The following is a 25,213-nucleotide window of genomic DNA, read 5'->3' on the forward strand; positions in this document are numbered from 1 at the left end:
AGGTCTAGAATAGAAAGCCATGTGGACTCTTCTGGCCCAGTGGGGGCTTTTCTGTGCTTTGACTTCTGGGCTCCAGGCAAATTAAGAATGGTAAGAGGCCCTGATTTTCCTTCCTCCCTGCCCCACAGGAAGGGAAGACCCAGTCACAGGAGCCTGTGCTTTCTCTGTTTCAGATCACTAAGCCCACACTTGAGGCAGGGCTGTCTGTGGCACCCTGTCCCTCCAGGGCCTCCCCAGCCTCTCATTTGTCATCTTAGCATCTCCCTTATGCCTGAAGAACACTCAGCCCACTGCCTGCGTATAGTGTGGGTATTTTTTAGCTATTTTATCTTAGGCCTGAGGAGGAGCTGGTGAGGCACTGTTCAGAGGAAGGAAGAGGCTGAAAACCCACCAGGCATTTGGGCTGTTGGAGATTTGTCTGCACTGCTCCAGCACTGAGCATCCTGGTGGAAATCTCCAGTCCTGGTCTCAGCTCAGCCCCAGGAGAGACGAAGAAGGGCTGCCAGGCCACAGTCCACAGAGCCCAGGAGGTGTAAGGAGTTCTGGCCATTCTCTGTCTAATGCTCTCCACCTTTTCTCCTCCACCCTTCCCAACTCCTTTCAGGGCCTTGAACTCTGGTGTTGAGTACTACTGGGACCAGCTAAATGAGACTGTCTTCACTGTCCACTCCAGCAGCAGGAGCAGTGAAAGGCCAGGGTGAGTTTGGGAGGGAGGAGGCACAGCTGTTGGAGGCCTGTCCCTTCCCCCTGTTTCCACTGGGCTCTCAAACGGTGCCCTCCGACTGCTCTGGGGCTCTCTGGAGGCCTCTCCTCAGCCACAGCAGCTCCTCTTTGATCCGCTTTATACATTGAGCTTTTGCAGTTTCATTTGAGAGAAGTATTCTATGGCAAAGGACAAGAACATGCTCCGTTCTTAGAGTCTTGACTGAGAACAAGCTAGGACATCCCGTGCCCCCTCCCATCCTGGCCATGGTATCTGGGCACACTGTGGTGAGGGGAGAAGACAGAGCACTAGGGAGGGATGCTGTCTGCAAGAAGAGTGCTTGTAGCCCAGGGAGAATCTGTGGACAATACTGCAGGTGACCAGGGCCTCGGGGACCAAGCTGCCCAGGGCTAGCACCCAGGGACACACCCTCCCCAGGGGCCAGTTAGAAGAGGAGCCTGATACTGATCCTCTTAATTCATTAATGAAGACTGAAACATTCTGAGAAAAAAGTGCTGACCTAGTAATACACCCAAAGGCATCACTGCTTCCTAGAAGAATTACAGGACACGGCTAGAAGAATAGTCCCCAGAAGCAGCTAGAAATGAGTGGCTGGTGACTGTCATGGAAGTCCTGGGCCCCCCTGCTGCCAGCTCTAGCTATCCCAAGGGTCAGTGCCTGGCAAATGCCCAAGGAAAGAAGGGTGCTAGCTTTGGGCCTGGGCCTTAGTCACAAGTCAGCTGGGCCGCCTACCTTCAAGGGTCTGTTGTCAGAAGGCCCTTAAGGAGGAGCTCAGAAAGTCCTCATAAGAACCCCAGGGCTTTTCCTCCAAAGTGGAGATCCAGTGGAAATTCCAAGAATTTAAACTGGAGTCTTGTCAGCATTTAGTTAGAAGGAATGAAGGAAGGAAAAGCTAAGAGAGGAAAGGTCTCTTCTACTGCTCACCCTTTGTCCCACAGATCTCAGCTGGTGGCTTCCTAAACATGAGTAAGAGTCTTAAGATGAGCCATCTCTGCCTCCCCAGAAAGACCCTCATTGTTTAAGGGAGTGACTGCACTAACTGGCTTTGCCAAATTGGATGGTTCTGCAGCTTCCTTTCATTATCCCAGAGCTTGCCAGGATCTGGAGGAGAAAGGACACAGAAGAGTTAACTACTTTTGGGAGGGAGCGGCAGGATTCTTTCTCTTCTTAGCCCACGGGCCCTGGTCCAGGGGACTATGCCCCGAGGACTGGCGTGGTACACGTGGAACTCTGTGAGGCATGCTCTCCCAAGCCCTGCCTGACTTCAGTCTGCCCTTCCCTCCCTAGAACCAGCAGAGCCACGTGGAGGACTGACAGAGACATGGGTCTGATGAATGCAATTGGGCTGCAGCCCCGGAACCCCACCACCTCAGTGACATCTCAGGGCACCCAGACTCTGGCCCTTCAGCTTCAGAATGCAGAAACACAGACGGAGAGGGAGATACAGGAGCCAGGGACAGCAGCTTTGGGTCCTGGTGAAGGTAAGAGTCACGTAATGCCAGAGGGGAGATACAACTGGGGATGGGCAGTTGGGGTCTTCACCACCCCTCGTGCTCCCTCCACAGATACAGTGGTGCTGAGAAGGGGCCCTCCCCTCTCAGAATGACTGCCCTCTCACCTGCTTGGGGAACGTTCCCCTGGTGGCATTAGGAGCCTCCTCAGCCAGGAACAGCATTTCCCTGATCTGGGTCACTGTTTCCACCAAGCTGAGCTGCTCTTACAGCTTTGCTCAGCTCCCACCAAGTACCCTGACCTCCTCCTTCTCTACAACTTGGAGGACCCAGGTGGTTCTTCCAGAGAGAGTGCACAGGACGTAGTGTAGACGGGAAAGACTGCAAGAAAGACTCAGTGGTGCGAGCTCTTGTCCAGGGACGAGCACACCAGACCTTGGGCTTCCAGGGCCAACCCACAGGATAGCTTGTCAAGCTGCTATACGCCCGTGGCTCCTTGCCATTGTAGCTGCAGCTGGCATACCAGCAGCCCCTTCCTTCACCTACCTCAGGTGTAGCTCAGCCAGCATCAGCCCTGGCTCTGTGCTGGCCTCACACTTCTGAGGACCAATTAGCACTTCCCAGCGGTAGAGCTCGAGCCACTTTGGAGTCTGTCAACAGCTGTGTTAAGCAGGCTGTTCTCACTCAGTTGCTCTCCTTACCCCCACCCCAGCTTCCTTGCCGGTTGGAGCTCCACACAAGGCAGCAGCCTCCAGCCAGACACATATGCTTTAGGTCTGTGTTGAGCCATTTGCTCAAAAAAGTGTCCACAGAAGGCAAAGCCATGGTGTGCATGAGGCAGTGTAACAAAGTCACCTGTGTCTCCCCGGGGAACAGCTTTCCACACTGTAGTCCCCCCACAGGGCATTGTCCCTCTCACCGTCATCAACTGAAACCTTTTGTTTTTTGTTTTGGTTTTTAATTTTTATTTAATTTTGAGTTAGTGAACTGAAATTTTTAAAAGTTGAATCCTTTTTTGGTCTCTTGCCCAGGCCACCTCCCCAGCTAAGGCCTATGACTCTTTGTTGGGTTCTGGCCAGTTTCAGAGGCCAGACCTCATTCCCTTCCTGTCTCCCCTCTTCCCCCCTCAAAGGAGAGCAGGTGGTAGAGGGTGAACCGTTCAGAGGCCAGAAGCACTCTGGAGCAGGAGTAGCATCTGGCACTGAATTGCGGGCAGAGTGGACTCAGCTCTCTGCATCCGTTTGGGTTCTGAGGTGCTTACCCCACTGGACCACCTACCACTCCTGCCGCTCTGGTAACAAGGCAAGGGACCAGGAAGCAAGAGTCTCCTTGGGTGCACATCTCCTCCCTGGCACCCCATCCCCATCCAGCAGGTGGGCATGGCAGCTTGGCACACCCCCCACCCCTGCCTCCTCTCTTACCATACTGGCAAAATGGCAGCCACATTGCAGGAACATGTAGAAGAAACCCTTAGTCAAGGTAGCTAACCCTTCCTCTGGGCGTAGCTAAGCAGTGGGGCCAGGAGGGATACACCCCTACATTCTAGAGGCCCAGATGGATTGGTGGGGGAGGAAGCTCTGCCTGAGTAATTCACTTTCTGCCCCCCCCTTTAGCCCTTCCCCATCAGTCAGCACCAAAAGGTTCCCAGGCTACTACTACTTTTCTTGCTTTATAAAAATTTGATTAAAATCCATTCCACTCCTTCTGGGACTTCTAGGAAGAGCCCTCCCCAGGGGGGATTTGCAGGTGTCAGCGTTTTAGCTTGTCCACCTTTAACGCTTCCCTAACCTGTCACTCAGGAAGGGAGGGGACCGTTCCCTGGCCTCACTGGTTGCTCCCTTCCCTGAAACAGTGCCCGCCCGGCATACAGCAGGTGCTCAGGAAGCGTGTGGAATGAATGGACCGAGCAAAGCAGTTGCCTGGCCCTGAGCGTGGCCGCGCTGCAGTCTTCCATCTCTGACATCTGCAGAAGGCTTGCCCTGACCTCCTCCTTGTCTGGTGCAGATGAGAGTTATCAGTCCCACTGCAGTAGCCTGGGCCCGGGGCCAGAGAAAAGCAACTGTGGAAAGCAAGGGGCTAGAAAGCCAGCGAGTCCCCTGAGGGCAGGAAGGGCAGCTCCTCTTCCCACTTAGCCTGGCTCCCCTCTTCTGGTCAGTGAAAGCCTCAGAATTCAATGCACTTGCAGGGCATTTATGGGAATTTACTGAACCCATCCTGGCATCCACGTCCAGAAAGTACCTTAGAACTTGCCAAGGAAAAAATGTCCTGTCAACACTAACTCAATTTCCCATTTTTCAAAGATAAAAAGAAATGCTTTTGCTAGGGAAGGAGACAGCAGAATTAACCTCTGTGGCCACCACTGCTCCTTGAGCTAATAGCTTGGATCCCCAGCCACGGCAGCCTTTTCTCTCGGCCCCAGTGTGTTTTCTTCTTAAAAAATGTGCCAGCTGCCTCCAGTGGCTCTTAGCCTTGGCTTGGGGTTCCCGAGAGCAAAGCACAGCTCACAGCTGTGTGCACTAGCATGAGGAAGTCATCCATGGGCACAGTGTAATTTCTTCCATCCTGTCTCTTTTGAGCACTTACTTTGTGGCTGATACTGTGTTAGGCACCATGAATCCAAAGGTTTTGCAGTGAGAATCCAATTCAGAGATGAAGCCATCGTCTCTCCCTTCAAAAAGCAAGTCCAGAGGCACCTAGGTGGCTCAGTCTGTTGAATGTCCAACTTCAGCTCAGGTCACGGTCTCATGGTTCATGGGTTTAAGCCCCACATCGGGCTCTGTGCTGACAGCTAGGAGCCTGCCTGGGATTCTCTGTCTCTCTGTCTCTTAAAATAAATAAATAAACTTTTAAAAAAAGTCTAGAAAGGAAACAAACATACTTAGTAGTACATATAAGTATGTACTTAGAAGTACAAACATAGTACTTATTAGTACTTCTCCCACAGCAGCGGGGCAACATGTGGGGGTTTCAAAAACTACCTTAAGTCTGAAGTACCTGTAAGCAGCCTGGGAGCCCTTTTATTCAGCTACACATTCACATGATGAATAGACACCAGGTGCAAAGCCGTGCATTAGTCGCTGCACCCAAAGATGAATAAAATGTACCTGGAGCCCAGAAGGGGATGCCACGGCCACAGATAACTCACACACAGAGGGGCGGGGCACTGCGAGGGCTCAGCAGGGGAGCCACCGCTTGCAGCTGGGGTCCACGAAGGCCAGGTGACAGCGGTGTGGTGGTATTATATTGACCTTGACTTCCACAGCGTGTTCCTGGTGTGTGTGAGCCAGGGGATAGGAAGGCACACAGCAGAGCCTAATTAAGTTTGGTGCGGTCATTGGTGTGGGAAGAAGGGATAGTCCAGGGAGTGGCTAAGACCTGACCAGAGGGCCCTTACATGTAATGCTAAGGCACCTTGACAATTTTGAGAGCTCTTGGAGCCACTGGGTTTTAAACATATTATGGACTTAACCAGAACTCCGTGAATCTGAGATTAATTAGAATGGTAATGGCACTGTGGAGGCTGGGTGGAAAGGGGAGAGATAAGCAAGAAGACCAGGCAGGGGAATACAGCCACAGTCCTGGTGAGAGGTGGCCAAGACGAGAGCCATGGGTGCAGTGGGAAAGGGCAGGCAAGCCTCCTTGAGGGCCTGGCTGTGGCACCTCCCTTTAGGCACCAAGGCAGCCCTGTCCTGCCCCTGGAAGCGAGCTACAAGAAAAGAGCTGATAGTTCACCAGGCGCTGAGCCCAGCACAGTGAGTTCCAGTGCCAGCAGGCCTTGGGCCAGCCCACTGCACATCCCAGACCCAGCTGGGGAGGCCCTCAGTGCACAGAGTTCTTGGAAAGCAGTGGGGGTGGCAGTGAACACAAGGAGGTCCCCAGGGGGCCTCGCCAGGCAGCCCTTTTGGCTCATAGGGTAGTAGCTGTGCTGCCACTGAGGTCCTAGGTTGACCTTTCCTCTTACCCTCTGCCCCCCTGTTGGAAGGCTTCTCCCCATGAGAGAAGTGCTGAAAACCTTTCAGATCCTTCTGCCTTGAGAGTTGGCGCTGAGCTGTCTGAGGGGGAGGCTTAGAAGGGCAGCCACCTTGAGGGCTGCGGGGTGGATGGGTAGAGTGAACCGGGAAAAAAGCAAGCTGCACCTAAGTGAAAACCCAAGCAGAGTCCTCATTGCTTAGTGTGGACGAGAACAGTCTGACTAAGACCCATAGCATGAGGCTGCCAAACACTAACAAGGAGGGAAAGATCTAACGGGGCTTTAGACACCATGAAGCTGTGAAACTGGCTGGAAATGCAGCTCTAACAAGGAAAGCAGAGAAAAGGGACTGGACAGGGAGGGAGCAAAAAAAGTCTTACAAAAATAGCTGTTGACAATAAGTACCCAAAAAAGAAAAACCCTCACCATCAGCGCCCCCAAATCTGCAAAATCCCAAAATGGCCAGCAAGTAGCCAAAGGGAATAAATTGATAGTTCAGTAGTGCCAGCCCTAGCAGCCCAGGGACCTTGATCGTAATTGCCCACAGGCTCAGATCAGCCCACGGAGGGCTGAGCATAGGCGGAGGGAAGGCCCTCAGGACACAGGCCCACTCAGAGACCCCAGGTTAATCACTAAGCCACCACTGACTGAGTGCCCACTGTGTGCCATTATCTCATTTCCTCTGCCCAGCCCTGTGTAAGCTAGTTGTTTTCATCTCTCTTAGAAAGTCTGGAAACTGAGGGAGGTAGATGTTAAGTGACTTGCTCAAGGTCACACAGCTAGTGAGTGCAGGACAGATTTGATCCTACAGCCTCCCCTGCTCCCACACGAGGGAATGCCCAAGCCTTTGGGAAGAAACAGAACCTTCTTTCCCTCCCTGGAGATGCCGACTGAAGCCTCAAGTCTGGGCAGTTGGCTGTCTCCAGGGGAAGATGAGGGTATCAGGCATCCAGCCCAGCCCGAGGAGAACAGTAAATGGGAAACAGCTTGGGAAAGCTGGAGGGGAAAGGGAGAAGAGAGGAGACAGAGTACCTTCTAGGGAATAGTTAAGAACCCAGTCTTCCTTGTGGGCTTTTAGGAAGTAAACAAAACACAGAAAAGAAAGCACAGCTTTGAAATGAAGCAGAGCAGACTCCAAACCCTGTAGGTCACCCTCTCTTTCCACAAACCAGGCAGCAAGGCCTGTCCCTGGGCTGGGTCCCCCAGGTTACCCAAGACAGGCGGAGGGCAGACAAAGCAAGCCATCTGTGCCCTCAGCCACCTTCACTCGCGTGGTAATTAGTCTGCCACTTGTGCCGGAAGGGTCTTCGGGTCCAGCTCTGCCTCTTTACTGGCTGAGTGGCCATGGCCACCTCATGCCATCCTAAGTCTCAGTTTCCCCACTGGTAAAACAGAAATGGAAATGATGATCATTTGGGGAGTCTTGTCTAGCTTTCAAGTCTCTGACTGATTTTCAGAAGGAGGGAGTTGGACTCTTCTCAGTTTTGCTTTTGGCAGAGAATCCCCCGGCTCCTACTCACAGTGGCCTGCCTGCCTCAGAGGCCCCCGGCCAGCCACGAGTTCCCTCTGTCTTGTGCTTCGTACCTTCCAGGTGAGGGCTCGGAGTCCGGTGCAGGTGGGGAGGACGCGCTCAGCAGGATCCAGCGGCTGATGGCAGAAGGGGGCATGACGGCGGTGGTGCAGCGAGAGCAGAGCACCACCATGGCCTCCATGGGCGGCTTCGGCAACAGCATCATCGTCAGCCACCGCATCCACCGCGGCTCCCAGACCGGCGCGGAGCCCGCGGCCGCCCGCGCCTCCTCACCCCGGCCCTCCGCCTCTCGGGGACTGCTCCCAGAGCCTGGGCAGCTGGCAGAGCGGGGCGTGAGCCCCCGGACAGCCTGCTGGGACCAGCCTGGTGTCCCTGGGCGGGAGCTGCCTCAGCCCACCCTGCCCTCCTCCTCCCCTGTCCCAGCCCCGCTCCCCCTCCCCAGCACTGAAGGACCAGCCCTGCACTGCGACCTGACCAATAACAACCACCTTGCCGATGGCGGTGGCAGCAGGGGGGAAGCTGCAGGCCCCAGCAGGGAGCCACGGAACAGGTAGAGACACACGTGTGCACTGGTGCTTCCCCTCGAACCGCTGAGCAGAAACCGGACCTCACAGCTGACTGGGAACTGTACACGCGGAAGAGCTGCGGGCTGCATCAGGGAACAGGAGCTAAGAGGGTGGGGGATCGAGACGAAGGCCAAGTCAGTGGGCATGAGGGGGTCGGATGGGCAAGGCCTGCCTCAGGGGACTAGAACCTTCCGAGGATCTGGAGCCCAGGGAGCCATGCTGCTGTGCTGCGTGTGAATGGAGGAGGAAGTGGCCGTCCCTGCCATGAGCCCCCCTTTCTCCTAGAAACATGGCTTAAGAGACTTGCCCCTGGACAGAGAGCCTTAGAAGGGTGAACCGTCTTCCAGATCTGGGCCAAACCATCCTGGACAGTGGCCAGTGGGGCAGCTTTGCCCTGTCTGCCCGTTGCATGGGCAGAGCCACCAGGAGCCCGAGAGTGGGAAGAACAGCCTGGCCCCCAGGAACCACCTCCACCTCTGAGCCTTCCAGAGCTTCAGCCTCTCTTGGTCACCTTATCCCCTAGAGACCACAGTCAGGGTCAGGCCAGGCTCCCAGACTCCTGAGGACAGGGACTTCCTGCACTTACTGATGGGAGACAACCATGGAGTGAAGAGGGGGCAGCCTGCTGGCCTGATAAGACGGTAGAGTCCAGGGATGGTGGGCAGGTCCTCACTCAGGAGTGGGGGGTGTAGGCTGGCCAGCCCCCAGGGCTTGTCCACCAGGCTCCTCTCCCCCGGCCCCCAGGCCCTCAGAGCAGCACCTGTGGGTGGCAGTATTAGCTGAGCCTAGGCCAAAGCCAGCCCAAGGCTGGGGGAGGGGGTGAGACTCCAGGTCAGAATGTGAGGTCTCGGTCTGTGATTTAAGGTGTTGCATGTGGAATCTTGAACTGTACGTGTAGTTTCTAGTGGAGAAATCAAGGCTCTGATTATTTTGTTTTTAGTATGAAAATGTGATTTCTTTTCTGTTTGTAACTCATCATAGAAACATTGTGGTGGGAGGAGAGGGGATAGTCTGACTGCTAATGAGGGAAACACCAAAGATCTACATCATTAAAATGATGACATGCCCCTCACCAGGCTCCTCTCTGTTTGTTTCCTTGGAGGATGGAGGAGGGGGGTGGATATTGTGGGGGGGGGGAGGGGGGGATTCATTGAACCAGGCTGGGCCCAGGTTCTCCCAGGCTCTGTTTCTAGGGCTGCTGTCCTATGTGGGGAGCCCTATCTGTCCCCTCAGCAGAAGCTGGCTTCATACTACGTCTCTATCCATACAATGTCTACTGCTACCACCTCCTACTTCCCCCGGGTCTGTCTGCTAAGGATTGGGGCAGCCTTGACTGTGACAGGTAGGTGTGTAGGAATGACAGAACATCATTCATCTTGATTGCTTCCTACCCAGGACTGTGGGTCTGGAATGAAGATGTAACTGGCAGAAAAGCTGGGTGTCCTCTGGTCACCGGAAACCACCCATAATGGGTGTCTGGGCTGGCCAGGTAGGAAGCTTGGTCTCATCTCCACACATCCCTCAAAGATGCCATTTGCTGACTGCTCACGTCCCCTTTTACTTTGTGTTCTTAGGACAGTAGCTGAAGGGCCTACTCTAGTCATGATCCTTGGCCACTTTTGAGTTTCAAGCCAGTTAGAAAGTAGGAGAAAAATATTTGCCCCACTCTTACAGAAGTATACAGGAAAAACAGAGCCACCCCAGGGATTTTTGTCAGCAACAGCTGTTTCCTGGCTGTCCCTTGTGTGTCTGACTCTGTCCCAGATGCTCTGGGGCATGTAGAATTACAGATTCTATCCCAACAGGGACAAAACCAAAAGATCAAATGGCTGAGCAAGTAATACAAAACTGTGAAAGTGTGAAGAGTAATTACATAGTCACAAACACTGGAATTTTCTTGAAAATTGTAAAAGTGGACTCTGGACTAAAAGACACATCACCTCACCGTGTGACCTTGGGCAAGCCACTTGCCTTTTCTCTGCTTCAGTTTCCTCCCTTGTAGGATATAGGGCTTGTATTATGTAACCTCTTAAAGTTACTTGCAGCTCTATAATTTCAAGTCATTTGAGGTCAGAGAGCACTGGAGTGGTTAAGACCAGGCTTCCTTGAAGAGGTGGGATATGAGCTACTCCCTGAAGGGTGGAAAAAGAGCACCCCACTGCAATCCCCGCATTCCACCCACATATTACACACACACACACAGTGCGAGGAAGAATTCCTTGTTCTGACTGTCGGGAGTATGAATTTGTTTAGTGTAAACCACGTGCCAAGGACTTTTTTCTTCGTTACAAAAGCCTTCTGAGATGAGTCCTGGTGTTACCCCTAGACCACACATATAACTGGTGCAGCCAGGATTTAAACCCAGAGGGAAAACCTACTGTGTTATTTTGGAAAACGGGTTATGAAGAAGCCTTGTGGAGGAGATGATCCAAATTTGGTCCTGCCTGCCTGGCCTCTGCCGGGTCTGGCCAAGGACGAACCCAGCAGCTATCTCTTGGAGGCTCCTGTCCAACCTTTCTGTCTCCACATCATCTCCTTTCCTTAGAAAGCCCTTGCCTGGTGGATAGAATCCCCTACTAGTGGTAAATCCTCAGAGCCCCTTCCATTGTAACAAGGGGTGTTGGGTGAGCAGGGCAGAGCTTGGCAATCCCATCTAGAGATGAAGAATTAGGTTCAGAGAAGTTCTATGGACCCAAGTTGTCTACGGACCCAGTTCGGCCCAAGGTCCCAAGACAAAATCAGGTCCCTTGGTTCCCAATTCAGCTCTTCACAGTCCTCCTGTCAGTTCTGGGATTGGAGGGGTCAACCCCACCCAATGGTAAGGGTTTCAGCCATTTAGAAAGTAGGAGAGCAAGTTTGCCTGATAGTTTCTGCAGAACTCAAGGCAATGGTTGGAGACCTGGTTTCTGTGACTCCCTGTCTTTGGCCTGGCTTGTTTGACTTTTTAAAGTGTCTGGCGTCCCCAACCCCTGCATCCCACACACACACAACACTTCCACCTTCCTAGGAGCACCACCCTGTCCTGGACCCTAGGAGAGAAGCGGCAAAGTGAAACAAGAGCAGGACTGTCATCTGATTGTCCTAGGAGCCAGCTGAGCCTGTTTCCTCATCTGTGAAGTGGGGGCAAGAACAGTAGCTTCTTTCAACATTGGTTATGAGGCTCATGGGAGACCAGATCATTCACGTAAAGGACGGTGGCTTCTCACTCTTACCTAGACAGCCAACTCCAGCTGCCCTGGAGAGCACTGGTCCGGACCTTCACCTCCTCATTCAGCATGGAGAACACACCAAAAGCCCCGCAGCGCTGGCTCGTGCCCCAGTTACCACCCCTTCTCTGGCAGCGCCTGCCGCCTATCTTCCACTGCCTTACCCGCCTCCACTGTCCCCCTCACAGCCCCCCACCCTGTTCTGGGGGGAGGGAGGGAAGGGCGGGACCTATGTTGTTTTTCCTGAAGAAGGAACCAGCGGTCTGAAGGTTAACCGGGTGTTTGCGCTCAAAGTTTGGGGATGACAGGTCTCAGGGCCTAGGCGTAGGGAGACGAGTCCGACCCTGCCTGGCCCCAGGAAGGGCAGTCTCGGATGGAGGCAGAAACGCGGGTGTCTGGGCGGGTGGAGCTCTCCGAGGTGCTGAAGCCACGAAGCCACCGACTCGGTCCCGCGGGCGCCTCAGCCGCGGGCTCCCGGGCCCTTCCGCTCGGTGCAGGCAAGGTCCCGAGTCCCCAGCCTCCGGCCAGTGAGGTTCGCGGAGACCTTGAGACCGGCAGCTCGCCCTCTGGGGTCTCCGTTCCGGGCTCCGTGCAGGTGACCTTGGGCAATCAGCTTTCCCTCACCGGCATCAGTGAACTCGCCCTCCAGGTCGCGGCTGAATGGGTTCGCGTCGCATCCCGGGGCTGGAGGGAGGATGCGCACCCCTTCCCCAGCTTGGACTTAGGGAGCCGGGCGGTGGGGGTGGGGGGCCAAGCGGGGATTGTGTGCGATGGGCGGGCTCCTCTCTCCCTGGCGGACTGTTGCTTGTCTTCTCTCCAGCTCCTTCCCCGGCCCCGACGGCGCCCCTCTTCTCTGGCTGCCCGGCGGCCAACATGCCGCCCTGAGACTGGATACTGCCGGCCCTCGGCTCTCCGCCCCGACGGAACCGTGACAGCTGAGCCGACCCCACCCACCCGTAACCTCTTGTTAGGGTCAAACACTCGCGCCTCCGAGGTCCCGCTGTGAGCGGGGACCCGTAAGGAGTGAGGTCCCGGCTGAGCGCAAGACCACCTCCGGGTCCCGGGTGCTTGGTCAGAGCGGAGGCGGAGAGCGCAGCCAGACGGGGCTGCCAGCTCCCTCCCCAGCCCGCGAGGGGGCGCCGCGTCCCCATGACAACGCGGACACCCCACCCTCCCCCCATCCCTGCCTCCCAGGAGGGCAGCGCCCCCCTCTAAGCCGTACTGCTGACCGTGGGCGGTGCCCCCCACAGTGCCCGAGCTGGGAGCTGCAGGCCGGCTCAGTGAGGGGCGCGCGTAACTGGGGTCCCCGACGCCCCGGGTGGTGCCCCCCGCGCGTCGCAGTTGGGTGGCCGGTCCGGGGCGGGCGGCGCGGCCCCACCAGGATTGGCTGCTTCCCCGTGACATCACGCGGCTCGGGGAAAAGTGCGAGCGTGAGCGCGAGTCGAAGCCACAGCGCCGGGAGCTGCGGGCGGAGCAGGGGCCGCCCCTCGGTACCCCGTCCCCGCCCCCGGCCCGCGGCCGGGCCGTGCGCCCCGCCCGCTGGCCCGCGGGCCGCCCTCTGGTCCCGCCGTCTGTCAGGTGCGAGGGGAGCGGGGCGGAGGTGTCTGGTAAGTGACTCCGCGGCGGAGCGGGGGCGGGGGGACTCGATTGCGGGAGAAGGACGCGGGGCTCCCGGATACTCCAAGGCTCCCCGGAGGCGATTCCCACTGGGACGGGGCCCCAGGCTCCTTTGGGGGTGAACACGGTGCTGGAAGCTGCACAGGGCCGGTGGGTGAGGGTCCCCGCGGGAAGAAAGACCCAGAGTCTCGGGAAGCTTCTCCAGGTGCGCCTCTGGGAAGGAATGGACATTCGGGAGGTCGGGGGAGGGGATGCCCGCCCACAGCCCTCAAGGCGCCAGGGGCAGCCGTCGGGGGCGGGACCCCGCACTCCAGCCCTCCCACTGGCAGCTCTGGAGGGCGCCAGGCTCCGGAGCCCTAAGGAGCCCTTTTCCCGCCCGTCTCCCCGCCCCCCACCCCCGGAGCTGCCAGCCCACTCCGGTCCACGAAGTCCTCCATCCGCGACCTTGAACCCCGACGGAAACACCCCTACCCTCTCCTGGTGCCCTTCCTCCACTCCAGGACTACTCCCTGCAGTTGCCCAGGCTCCGAGCCCGGGAGAGCCAGAGCCAAGCCCCGGGCCCAGTGGCGGAAGTGTCAGCGCAATGTCGATGCCAAATTGCCTGAGCTCCTTCTCCCTCCAGTGAACTCTTGAGTCTTTTCTCGCGCCCCAGGGGCCACAGCCTTCCCAGAACCCTAGAGTGAATGGCTAAGAACCAAGGACCCACGCCCCAACCCCCTCCCCACGTCGTCTGGAGCACGCGCTCCCTTCTCGTCCGGAAAGGGGGGGGGGTGCTCCAGAACCCGGGAAAGCATGGTGCCCACGCCCAGAGGCTGCAGGAACTGCGTGCTAGGGGTTTGGGGGGAGGGCGGGGCACCAGAGAACCAGGGCCCCATCCACCAGGACGGAGACCTGGCGGGGCCTCTAGATGAGCTCAAATAATAACTCCCATCCCGCCCCTCCAGGTCCACCCAGGCCCAGGGTTTGAGAAACCGGGTGCCCACTCAAGATGCTAGGGCCAGAAGGTGCCTTTCCGGCGGGGCACAGGGTTATGGGAGGGGGAAAATATTACACTCAACTGACCCCAGCCCTGGCTGGGCCTCCCCGTTTTGAGGGTGCTGCCGGTACACTCCTTCGCGTGGACTGGGTGCCGTTTGGCCATAATGCTCAGTGGGCACGCTGAACTGAGCCTGGTGCCCTGTAAGGTTGGTGGGGCGAGTCAAGCAGCGGCCCCTCGACAGAAGTCGGTCGCAGGCTGGGACTCCACACCGCAGCTTTGAGAAACGGGACACCGCTGGGCGCCGGCTAAGACGATGCCCCAAGGTCAGGAGACCCGTTGCAGCCCAGATTGCAGTCTAACCTTGCCGTCCTGGCCACGACCCTTCCCCACCCACGAGCGGGACACGATCCAGACACTGGCTCTTGACTTGATCTCTGCGCTGAGACAGCCAAGGTCTGAGCGGAGTCTCCTGGCAGGGGCTTTTGGACGGAGCCAGGGCGCCTGCTGTGGCCCCTGCCTTTGCTCCTGTACACAAACTCAAAGGTACAGAGCACACTCGAATCGTGTGCATCCACCAGGCCAAAGCACTCCGGGACCGCACACGCATGCACAAGCACGTGTCCACATAGCACGGGCCTGCTCACGCGCACACGGGCACACTGGTATCCAGGCGTGGCCGAGCGCACACACACGCACACGCAGCTACTAGCTTCTACTCGCGCTCCCCAGTAATCACACACAAACAGAACTCGCACTCGCCTTCCCGCCCACACGTTCCTCGGCGGGGCCGAGTGGAAGTCGGGCGCCCTTAACTTTCCCACCACTGAACCCGCGCCGAGTCGAGGGCAGCTCTCGGTGGCTGGGTGGGGCGAACCTCGTCCCTCCCCTGTGAGGCCCTTCCCTGGAGCCTCCTCATTGTTCGCGGTCGCGTTGGAGCTGGGGGCGGCGGCGAGGAGCGGCCGCCCGCCGGGAGTCCGGAGCTGGCACCCAGGGCTCGACATTGCCATCTAGCGGTGTGCACAGCCCTGGGCAGCGGCTGCTTGCCTTCCCAGATCTCGGGCGGGCCTGGATCAGAGAAACGCCCCAGAGAGAGTTGCTGTCTGAATGCCTCCGGGAGGCCCCCGAGGTGGGGTCCAGAAAGACGGTGCGGTGGGGGGCGGGGGACACCACGCTTCACCTTTTCTGCCGCTGACAGCTTCCCCAAGCGGACCCAGAGCGGAACTAAGCCACCTGCCTCCTCCTTGGAGACAAGATGTCCCCAATGGAGACAAGAAGTCTCTTTTCTTCTGGGAAGGCTAAGTAGGGGAGCCTGCAGGGAGCGGGAGGGGATCCTTAGTTCTTTGGTTTTGAACAGTGGAGAGTAGAGGCAGGAAATCAAACGGAGGCAGGTTGAGCTTGAGAAGGTGGATCCTGGGTTCTAATCCTGCCCCGCGACTTACAGACTGGATGACTTTGGGCAAGTTAATTAACATTATCCTCATCTGTAGAAAGATACTTAACATCAGTGAGATGGGGATACTAATAGTAGCTGCCTTATCAGGCTTCTGCAAGGATTAAACCAGATAATCTATATAAAAAGCTCAGAGGGGTTCCTGACTCATAGTTAACACTCAATAAGCCAGGGCTGTTAATGTTTTTCATATGTGGCACCTCCAGCCCTGTTGCCATCTTGCTGGCCTGTGTCCTGGCCTGGGGAGGCTAACGCGAGGCTCTCCTTGGAGCTGGCGGACCGATGCCCACCCTGCACCTGCCTGCACGGGCCTGGGGAGGGCAGCCTCTCCTTGCCGCTGGCTTCTGCCCTCCCAGCTCAGAGGGTGACAGCTGAAGCTCTCAAAGCTGAAAGGAGCTGTCAGAGCCCCCAGAGAGCGTGGTATTTAGCCTTTGCCCTTGACCCGTTTGTGACCTTGGTGGTGGCCACACCCCTCTTTGAGCCTGTCCTCCTGAGAACCAAGGGTTTGGACAGGCGATCATGAAATGCCAGGCTAGGAGGCGGGGGCTGTGTCTGCAATGGTGAGTGAGGGGGGTCGAGGCCAGGCTTGGGTGGGGGGTGGGTGTCACCCTGGTATGTGCCTTCAGCCTCCAGTGCATTTTCATGCTGGAGATGGAAAGCTACTTGCTGATCCCCATAGCTGCTTGGGAGGGGTCTCAGGCCCCAGTCCCCTCTGGTTTGCGAATGATCAAGAGAAGGGCAGAAAGGTGAGGTGGCTTGTCTAAGACCACGCAGCTCCACCCTGCTGGCCTTGGAGCCTGGGCTGCAGGGGGAGTGCTCCTTCCTCCACACCGGCTGCCTCTCCCTCTCTCTTTCTCTCACACACGGACGCTGTGTATACGACAGTGCTCGGGGCTGGCGGGGCTGGGAGGGGGCCCGTGTGCGTGTGTGTAATGGTGTGCATGTTGGCGGGTGTGAAGGAGGCTGGGCTGAACGGCTGCCCTGGCACAGAGCGCCAGGCGTGGGCCTCTCTCACGTGTATGGGAGAGGAAGGCGGGGGAGAGATGAAGAGGAACCTGGGGGGGGGCTGCAGGCCGTGTGCTTGGGGGGGGCCCACTGTGTGTGCTGGTGGGCCCAGGTGGGGGTGGGGGGGCTCTAGCTACCACAGGCTCCCCTGCAGCACTGCCTCTCTTCCCCCCACCGAGACACTCCGGGGTCCCTTTGCGTTTCCTTTGGGTTCTCAGTCGGGGTGAGGGCTGGCCCTGGCCCCTTGGAAGCCATGTGTGCCTTTCCTTGGCTGGAGGGCCCTCTAGGCTTCTAGGCTTCTGATTGCTCACGGTCCTCAGCCCCCACCACTCCCGCTGGCTGACCACTCCCGCTGGCTGCGGACAGTCCCTAATTCCCCTGCCCTGAGGCTGGGCGGGAGGCCGGGGGTGGCCGGATATCTCAATGGCATGTACCTCCCCAGCCTCTCTACACAGCACTCTCCTCCTCATCCTTGAGGCTTCCCACTCCATGCCCCGTCTGGTCATCCCAGGAGCCCTCCCCGAGGTGGGACCGCTGCCTCCTGTGGCTCTTTAGGCCTCCCTCTGCCAGAACACTTAACCCTGGGCCGGAGACACGTCAAGGACTTTGTGGAACCTGGGTCAGGTTATTTAACATCTCTGTGCCTTTGTTTCCTCTTCTGTAAGTAGTGAAAAACCAAGGTTTCTACCTCACAGATTTGTCGTGAGGAAGAAATTAGTATTTATAAAAAGTACAGAAAGTGCCGGACACTTAGTAGACAGTGAAGTGTTAGCTGCTCATACATATTCTTGCCTTTGTCCCCAGTACCTTCTATAAGGATTGAACCAGGTTCCCCCTTGGTGATGTTTGGTTGCAAAATGACATAGGAGGTGAATGAATGAACACTTCTGGCCAGGGCTACATGCGACCCCTGGGACCACTCAAGCCCTCTCCATGGCTTCTCTGGGGCCCGCACACACTGGCCTTCTGTCTGTGCCCCACACATGCCTCAGGACCTTTGCTCTGACCAAACCACCTCTGCCGCTCTTCACATGGCTGCCTCCTCACCATTGTCCAGATATCACCTCCTTGGAGAGGCCTTCACTGATCACCCAGCAAGGAAGCATCCGTGTCTGTCCTCTGACGCACTCACCATACTGTTGCCCTGCCTTGTTTCTAGCACTTTTTTTTGTTGCTTACATGTTTGTATGTCTGCCCTGATCAGACTGTAAGGTCCGTGAGAGTGGGGCTGTGTGTCTCTTTCACGTCTATAACTCCAAGCCTAGAACAGTACTTGCACAGAGTAGGTACTCGGTCAGAGATGAAGGAAGGAAGGAATGAGGAAGCGGTGGGTCAAAGTCCTCTAAGGTTCTGCACAATGATGTCTCTCTGTCACCTTGAGTTACCTCTGTAATCCGCTTCAAGAGGTCACCCTTTTCTCTCTCTCTCCTTCCTTCTCCAGACACTGCCCGCGCACTGCTGCTAACCAAAATGGCGAACTTCACACCAGTCAACGGCAGTTCAGGCAACCAGTCTGTACGCTTGGTCACATCAACCCATAACCGCTATGAGACAGTGGAGATGATCTTCATCGCCACAGTGACAGGCTCATTGAGTCTGGTGACTGTCGTGGGCAACATCCTGGTGATGCTGTCTATCAAGGTCAACAGGCAGCTGCAGACAGTCAACAACTACTTCCTCTTTAGCCTTGCGTGTGCCGATCTCATCATAGGCGCTTTCTCCATGAACCTCTACACCGTGTACATCATCAAGGGCTACTGGCCTCTGGGCGCCGTGGTCTGTGACCTGTGGCTGGCCCTGGACTACGTGGTGAGCAATGCCTCTGTCATGAACCTTCTCATTATCAGCTTTGACCGGTACTTCTGCGTCACCAAGCCCCTTACCTACCCAGCCCGGCGCACCACCAAGATGGCGGGCCTCATGATCGCCGCTGCCTGGGTCCTGTCCTTCGTGCTCTGGGCACCCGCCATCTTGTTCTGGCAGTTTGTGGTGGGCAAGCGGACAGTGCCAGACAACCAGTGCTTCATCCAGTTCCTGTCCAACCCAGCAGTGACCTTCGGCACAGCCATCGCTGCCTTCTACCTGCCCGTGGTCATCATGACGGTGCTCTACATTCACATCTCCCTGGCCAGTCGCAGCCGGGTTCATAAGCACCGGCCCGAAGGCCCAAAGGAGAAGAAGGCCAAGACTCTGGCCTTCCTCAAGAGCCCCCTGATGAAGCAGAGCATCAAGAAACCCCCACCAGGGGAAGTCGCTCAAGAGGAGCTGCGCAACGGCAAGCTAGAGGAGGCGCCCCCCCCGGCCCTGCCACCCCCGCCGCGCCCAATGGCCGACAAGGACACTTCCAATGAGTCCAGCTCCGGCAGTGCCACACAGAACACCAAGGAACGACCACCCACAGAGCTGTCGACCACAGACGCCACCACACCTGCCATGCCCGCCCCTCCCCTACAGCCACGGGCCCTCAACCCGGCCTCCAAATGGTCCAAGATCCAGATTGTGACGAAGCAGACGGGTAATGAGTGCGTGACAGCCATCGAGATCGTTCCCGCCACGCCAGCTGGCATGCGCCCGGCAGCCAACGTGGCCCGCAAGTTCGCCAGCATTGCCCGCAACCAGGTGCGCAAGAAGCGGCAGATGGCGGCCCGGGAGCGCAAGGTGACGCGGACCATCTTTGCCATCCTGCTGGCCTTCATTCTCACCTGGACGCCCTACAACGTCATGGTCCTGGTTAACACCTTCTGCCAAAGCTGCATTCCCGACACGGTGTGGTCCATCGGCTACTGGCTCTGCTACGTCAACAGCACCATCAACCCTGCCTGCTATGCCCTCTGCAACGCCACCTTTAAAAAGACCTTCAGGCATCTGCTGCTGTGCCAGTATCGTAACATCGGCACTGCCAGGTAGGCAGGCGGGCGTGCCACAGAAGGTGCTGGTGGTCATGTGTGTGTGCTGAGCCATGTGGTCTCTCACGTGGCCGTCAGGGAGAGATTTGGAAGCATCTCTCTGTGTTCGTGTTCACTGAAGAGGAGAACTGAGGTCCCCAAGACCCTGTGAGGCTCAGGAAGAATCTCTGGCAGGATTCAGAGAGACCAGATCTCTGCTCAGGCTGAGGAGGTTCAGCCCCAGAAGCGTCTGAACCAAGACTGCCTGGCCCACCTCTGTTGCCCTCCCTCAGGGAGCTGGGAGGCACTGCCTCCTGGGGCACCTGCCCCACTGTGACCCACCAGCGTGGCTGAAATAATGACATCTGGAGGGAAGTAAAGGCCCAGGATCCACCCCCGCCCCCCGGGGGAGGAGCCAAGGAGCCGATGCTTTGGAAAGGAGGCTTGGGCAGGGAGCGGAAGGCTAGGGTCCCCCATGTGCTGTAGTCGGTGCTTTCTCCCAGCTGCACCCCGCATGTAGGCTCGGCCCCTCCTCCCAGGTCCCATTCCAGGGGCAGCCACTCAGCCAGGCCCTGGGTGGGTGAGCGGGCTCTGGGGGCCCCTTGCCACATCCCCCTCGCAGCCCTGCACGTTCAGTTCAGGACAGGGCAGCTGGGAGGTCAGGGGTGCACACTCAGGAATGGAGGTCCGGCTTCCTGAGATCCCATGCTGAGCAGAGAGGCGCACCCGATCCTGTTGAGTTCTCCCAGCAGGCTTCTGCAGAGCGTGAGGAGGCCTGGGTCACAGGGGAGAATGGGGGTGGACTTGACCTTCACAGGCTTCAGTGACAGTGAGGGCCGGGGTAGTGAGGCAGGCAAGCAGCCCCCATCTCTTCTCTCCCAACGGACAGAACCTTCTAGTGGTAGTGGGCTGTACCAAAAGGCCTTTGGTTGAGTGTGGCTGAGACAGGGAGTGTCAGTTCTAGGGAATCTTCCAGGTTTCCTCCCAGCCCTGGTGTGGCCCCTGGAAAGACCAGACCGAAAGGCTCAGGGGACTTGATGGGGACCCCCTTTCAGGAGGCAGGAGGGGCCCTGGGAGAATTTTTCAAAACCGTTCTGCTTTTCCCATGAGCCCTGGGAGCACTCACCACCAAGCCCCCAGCCCCTGAAAGCCACAGTCCCTACAGCCTTCCCTCTCCTTCACCAGTTCCCATCCCAACAAATTACCACAGCAAACTCCCTGGGAAGGGGCTTTTATATATTAAAAGAAAAGCTTTTATTGGGAAAAACAACAACACAACAGTTTATTTGTTTCTTAGTAATGGCATCTTTGTGGGGAAGAAAAGGGGGTACGGGGAATTACATCCCTCTGGGGCAGGAGGCTCAAGCGGTCCACACTGCCTTGTCCCTCCCCATTTGGGACGCTTGGGGGTGGAGAAGTGAAAGGGAAGAAGCAGGGAATGATTGATAAAGCTAACGAGTAGATAAAAGGCACTGGTAGGTTCGATCCTGGCCCTGTGGGAGGGAGGGCACGGGCTCCTCGGCATGCAGACGCGGCCGCTAGTCCTTTCCCTTCCCTTTCTTGGCTGTCATACAAGCGAGAAATAATGCGTTAGAGGAGTCCTGGTCACCAAGAGAGACGCCCCCCCCGCCCCCCCCCACCGTATACATTACAGAGAAAATTCTGCCCCCTAGTGGCTCTTGATCAGCTGACCTGGTGGCCAGTGGGACAGTGCAGCCATATTGATGCTGGACCTGCCCCACGCCAACCTCTACTTTCACTGAAGTTCAGAAAACCTTCGGCTCTTGGCCCCGGCAGCCCTCAGCCAGCCTCGGCCTCCTCACCTAAGAAGTGGGCTGATTCACCTCTGCCCTGAGGTCCTCTCTGGGCTGCTGTGAATCAGGAACGGGCTAAGGGATAGCAGAAGTGTGGGCTGTGAAGTCCTTCTGATAGTAGAAAGGACCCAAGCTGACCCAGTGCTCCCTCTGGCTGGAGAGATGACAAAGCCAAGCCCTTCCAGGTCAACTTCCCTGAACCCTAAGCAAAATGCTCTAACATAACAGAGCAGGTTTGTGCTTCCACTCGGGCCAGAAGATTTAACAACCCATGAGTCCCTTCTGCGCCCCCTCCCCCTCCCCTCGGTATGTGCCCACCTAAGCTAGCTCTACAGACAGGGAAACCAAGTGCAGAGATGTCCCGAAGTCTCTCGCCAAAGTCCAAAACTTCAGGCTTAACCATTCCCTTTCACGGGTGGTGGCAGCCCCCTGCAATGACCCCGCACCTTCCCCCACCTCCCTGACCTTTGGCCTTGGCTTTGGTCTTGGGGGTGCAAGGCTTCGTCACGCGGATGGTCTCCTGGCACTGGGCGTTGTACCGCGCCTTCTTCAGGGTGCCCTGGCGGGCTTTCGTGCCCGTGCCCCCATCACACGCTCCCCAGCTCTCAAACTTGTACTTGCAGTCGGCTGGCGGGAGAGTGCCCCGGGTCAGCGGGCGGCCCGGTGGCTGGAGGCCACAGCCCTGCCCAGGTTTCAGCGAGGCTGTGTCCCCCTCCCTCTTTCCTGCCCTCCGCCTGCACCCCCACCTCACCTCCAAACTCCTTCTTCCAGTTGCAGGGCACCCTGCACCGGACGCGCTGGGTCTGGGCCCCACAGGTACCCTCGCGGAAACCCACGCCGCAGTCCTTGCTGCTGGGGGTACAGGGCCCCCAGGTCCACTCAGCGCACTCGCTCCCCGGGCCGCCCTTCTTCACTTTGTCTAAGACACACGGGGAACGGAGCTCAGGACCCCGCGGCGCGAGAGACTCACTCGGGGGCCGCTTCCTGGGGTCCTGCGCTCGGAACCCCGGAGGCCAGGCCAGAGGTTGCCAGCTTCACGTCTCCAGCCCGCCTTCAACGCCCCACACCCCGTATCACCTTTCTTTTTGGCCACCGCGGTGGTGAGCGCCAGCAGGGTGAGGAGGGCGAGGAGGAGGAAGCCTCGGTGCTGCATCCTGGGGGGGAGGCGGGGGAGAGGTCGTGTCAGAGTTCTCCCCCCCCCCCGCCTGCCCCCTTCCCCACGGGGGGCCGCACGCGCGCACCTCCCGCCCCCGTCCCCACAGTCCAGGCCCTCGGGCGGCGGCAGCGGCGGAGGGAGGACTCTGGGGCCGGCCCCTCGCCGCTGGCCGGGGCGCACAGCCGGAGGCGACTCCCTGGGGGCGGCCTGGAGCCCAGGACGCAGCTCAGACCCCCACCCCGCCTCCGGCCCCCAGGGCGGCTGGGGCCCAGCGGGCGAGGGGCCGAGGCCGCCGCCGCACGCCCGCCGGGACCCCGCGCGCTCACTCGCTCGCTGCCCGCGGTGCTGCGCTCCCTCCCGCGCCGGGCCCGTCCCGCTCCGGCCGCCGCGGCCCCTTTTGTCTCCAGAACCGGTCTGAGCCGGTCACATGGGCCCCCGCCCCCTCCCCCCCCCACCGAGGAAGAACCCGCCCCGCCCCCACCCCTCAAACCCGCGCCGCCCCCAGACCCCGGCGTCCCCGCCTCCGCTCCCGCCCCGCGCGCCCCCGGCGCTTCTACCCCTGCTTCCCGCCGCGGGTCCCCGCACCCCACCCGGCTCGCCCCGCCCGGCCCGGCCGCGCTCAGACGACCGGCTCTGCCGGTCCCCCATCTTCTGAGCCCGGGGTCTCCCGGCCCCACGCCTCTGTCCTGCCTCTGCACCCCTGGCCCCTGCCCCCTGCCCGAGCCCCAGCTTCCCGCCCCCGCCTCTGCCCCCTCCCTGGGGCCGTCCTCTTTCCCCGCTGGACGCCGGCCTCTCCTCCTGGGGAGGGGAGACCGCGAGGATGGAGACTGGGAGGGAGCTCGGGGCCCCGGGGGTGTGACGGGTCCCGGCGCTCGGCGAGGGGCCCGCGTTCCAGCCTGTGTGCGGCTCCGTCCCCCGAAGACTAACCCCGTCGAGGACCGGCCCTTTGCGCCCCCTTAGCTGCTGGGGGAAGGAGCGTAAGCCCCCACCTAGGGTCGCTTCACCGAGCGAGCAGGGAGATGCTCTGCTCCGTGTCGGGGGAGCCTGGGACGCAGAGCCCCAGAGGAGGCGCTTGGCCGCGGGGGACGGCGTGCCTTTCCAGGCGCGCAGGTTTTCGGGGGCGGGAGCTGGGGGAAGTTGTTGGAGGAGGAGCCCGCAGGCTGGATTTGGTAAAGCTAGGGAGCTGACGAGAGCCGTCTGAGAAGTTCCAGACCCAGCCACGGCAGCGGCTGCAAACGCCCACCCCTTCCGACCCTGGGGGATCACCTCACCTGGCCCCCTTAACAGTAAAAGCAACAGGCCTGGGGGAGGGGGCTTGCCAAGGCCAAAGGGCAAAGGGGCCAAAGGATCCAGGCCTCACCCCCGCCCCACCTCTCTTTCACTTTCATTGTTATCGTCCCTGCGGGAAGCGGGAAGCGGGAGGAAATCAGCTCCTCCCCCGGCCCCGCCGAGCTCGGCAGCCAGGCAGAGGTCAGGTCTCGGCCAGGCCCTGGGACTCCCCCCTCCCCACCTCCCCGAAAAGGGTCTGGGTCCAGGGTGCCCAGAACCCCTCCACCAGACCCCCGCGGCTTCTGGAAGACCTTCCCGGCAAAAAAAAGAAGAGCAGAAAGGAAAAAAATCCACTTTACTGAGTCACACCCAGCTGTAAACATGTCACCACGAGAGCCCCACTCCAACCCCCAGGCCACACAGTCAGGCGGCGATGAAATGACTGGGTACACAGGGAGGGTCACCGGGGGTAGGTGCCAAGCAGGGCAGCGGGCAGGCAAATGCGGCAGGCTCTGTTTCTGGGAGGAGGCCCTGGGAAGGGTGGGGTCGGGCAGGAGAGAGGGCCCAAGCTGCCAGGAGGCTCAGGGCGGGGCCCTAAAGGAGCAGGTGGCTTAGGCAGCCTCTTCCTGGAGGCTCCCTAATAGGACCTCGAGCCCCTCTGCCCTCCCCCCCCCCCCCCCCCCCCCCCCCCCCCCCCCCCCCGTCTACCCCTGAACCCGGCGGAGGGCACCTGCTGCAGTGAGGGCGAGGGCTGCCTTGAAGAGGTCTGCCCCTGGTCCCCCAACGCCTGCCCAGCCCAGTCCAGTTTCCTGTTCCGCTGTTAAGGCCTGGGTCAGGCCGGAGCCTCAGGGGGACAGACGAGACCCCCCACCCCCCACTCCTCAGAGTCCAGCCCGAGGCCTGGGCGGCTCCTCAGGGGGGCAGCACGGGCCCCTTCCCTGGGGCCTGCCAGCGGGAGTCCGACTGGAATGTGGCCACGAGGCTGGCCATGAGGGGGCTCATCCTCAGGCTGGCCCCACCCCTCCTTGGTGCCACAGCATTGTCACAGCTACACGGCCGTCTCCTGGTCCTCCCGCTGGATCATCTGGTAGTGCTGCCGGTTCTCCAGGTAGGCAGCCAGCTCGGTGTCCTGAGCCTTCTCGGCCCGCTGCCGTGGGGTGTCGCCCTGGGTGAGGGGGTTGCTGCCATCAGCTCAGGGACCTACTGACCTGAGGGACTATCCCTCCAGGCTGCCGGTGGGGGAGGGGAAAGCCTCAAAGGCCAGGCTGTCAACCGCCCCCGCCCCTCCCGCCCTGGACTGTGCTGCCTGAAGGATAGCTTCGGGGTTCTAGGAGGCAGCTGGCCCCAGTGGCTCCCCGCTCACAAGGCTCACAAGGCCCAAGCTTGGGGGGCCAGCCTGGCTCCTGCGGGTGCAGACTCCCTGCTGGCCGTCTCACCTGCTGGTCCGTCTTCATGAGAGAGGCCCCCGCCTCCACGATGTAGTGGCAGATGGTACGCTGGCCCAGGGCCGCCGCCTGGTGCAGACAGGTCTCCCCACTGTGGAAACAGGGGCTGGCTGTGGACCCCCATCCCGTTCTCAGGGCCCCTCGT

At 59.0% G+C, this 25,213-nt stretch overlaps 4 protein-coding genes across 19 annotated transcripts in view; 2 read left to right on the forward strand and 2 right to left on the reverse strand.

Annotated features, from left to right (window-relative positions):
- The window catches only part of AMBRA1 (autophagy and beclin 1 regulator 1), a 181,265-nt gene extending 171,951 nt beyond the window's left edge, over positions 1 to 9,314 (forward strand). For all 7 annotated transcript variants that reach the window (XM_039226730.1, XM_039226731.1, XM_039226733.1 and 4 more), the window contains 3 exons: positions 605 to 697; positions 2,012 to 2,205; positions 7,737 to 9,314. In XM_039226730.1, coding sequence (XP_039082661.1) covers positions 605 to 697; positions 2,012 to 2,205; positions 7,737 to 8,230 — 781 coding nt within the window. In that variant the 3' untranslated portion in view covers positions 8,231 to 9,314. The remainder of the gene's footprint in view (positions 1 to 604; positions 698 to 2,011; positions 2,206 to 7,736) is intronic.
- A 3,669-nt stretch (positions 9,315 to 12,983) lies between these two features.
- CHRM4 (cholinergic receptor muscarinic 4) lies at positions 12,984 to 20,616 on the forward strand. Its single transcript, XM_039226932.1, has 2 exons — positions 12,984 to 13,055; positions 17,941 to 20,616. The coding sequence occupies exon 2, from the start codon at positions 17,970 to 17,972 to the stop codon at positions 19,404 to 19,406; it is 1,437 nt and encodes a 478-aa protein (XP_039082863.1). The 5' UTR covers positions 12,984 to 13,055; positions 17,941 to 17,969; the 3' UTR covers positions 19,407 to 20,616.
- MDK (midkine) lies at positions 20,607 to 23,465 on the reverse strand. 4 transcript variants are annotated; one of them, XR_005527512.1, is made up of 6 exons: positions 22,681 to 22,773; positions 22,276 to 22,352; positions 21,950 to 22,117; positions 21,664 to 21,825; positions 21,077 to 21,273; positions 20,607 to 20,948 (listed from the first exon to the last, which is right to left on the reverse strand). XR_005527512.1 is itself a non-coding variant. In XM_039226934.1 (5 exons), the coding sequence occupies exons 2-5, from the start codon at positions 22,349 to 22,351 to the stop codon at positions 20,923 to 20,925; spliced, it is 432 nt and encodes a 143-aa protein (XP_039082865.1). In that variant the 5' UTR covers position 22,352; positions 23,344 to 23,465; the 3' UTR covers positions 20,607 to 20,922. The 4 variants fall into 4 exon arrangements, 3 of the variants coding, with proteins under 3 accessions (XP_039082865.1, XP_039082866.1, XP_039082864.1); XM_039226934.1 differs by lacking the exons at positions 21,077 to 21,273; positions 22,681 to 22,773 and adding an exon at positions 23,344 to 23,465; XM_039226935.1 differs by lacking the exons at positions 21,077 to 21,273; positions 22,681 to 22,773 and adding an exon at positions 23,282 to 23,465.
- Positions 23,466 to 24,325: 860 nt separating this feature from the next.
- Positions 24,326 to 25,213, reverse strand: part of DGKZ (diacylglycerol kinase zeta) — a 41,667-nt gene continuing 40,779 nt past the window's right edge. For all 7 annotated transcript variants that reach the window (XM_039226928.1, XM_039226931.1, XM_039226929.1 and 4 more), the window contains 2 exons: positions 25,060 to 25,159; positions 24,326 to 24,788 (listed from right to left, as the gene is read on the reverse strand). In XM_039226928.1, the coding sequence (XP_039082859.1) occupies positions 24,672 to 24,788; positions 25,060 to 25,159 (217 nt within the window). In that variant the 3' untranslated portion in view covers positions 24,326 to 24,671. The remainder of the gene's footprint in view (positions 24,789 to 25,059; positions 25,160 to 25,213) is intronic.

Source organism: Hyaena hyaena, unplaced genomic scaffold (assembly GCF_003009895.1).
Source record: "Hyaena hyaena isolate Hyena2069 unplaced genomic scaffold, ASM300989v1 scaffold_23, whole genome shotgun sequence".
In the NCBI taxonomy this organism is placed as follows: domain Eukaryota; kingdom Metazoa; phylum Chordata; class Mammalia; order Carnivora; family Hyaenidae; genus Hyaena; species Hyaena hyaena.

Bases quoted from the DNA above. Each gene is read 5' to 3' on its own strand.
- MDK (XM_039226934.1), bottom strand. From the start codon at position 22,351: ATGCAGCACCGAGGCTTCCTCCTCCTCGCCCTCCTCACCCTGCTGGCG. The intron at 22,118-22,275 runs GTGATACGGGGT...CGTGTGTCTTAG, and splicing joins CGCGGTGGCCAAAAAGAAAG to ACAAAGTGAAGAAGGGCGGC. The intron at 20,949-21,663 runs GTCAGGGAGGTG...CTTGTATGACAG, and splicing joins GACCAAAGCCAAGGCCAAAG to CCAAGAAAGGGAAGGGAAAG.
- CHRM4 (XM_039226932.1), top strand. From the start codon at position 17,970: ATGGCGAACTTCACACCAGTCAACGGCAGTTCAGGCAACCAGTCTGTA.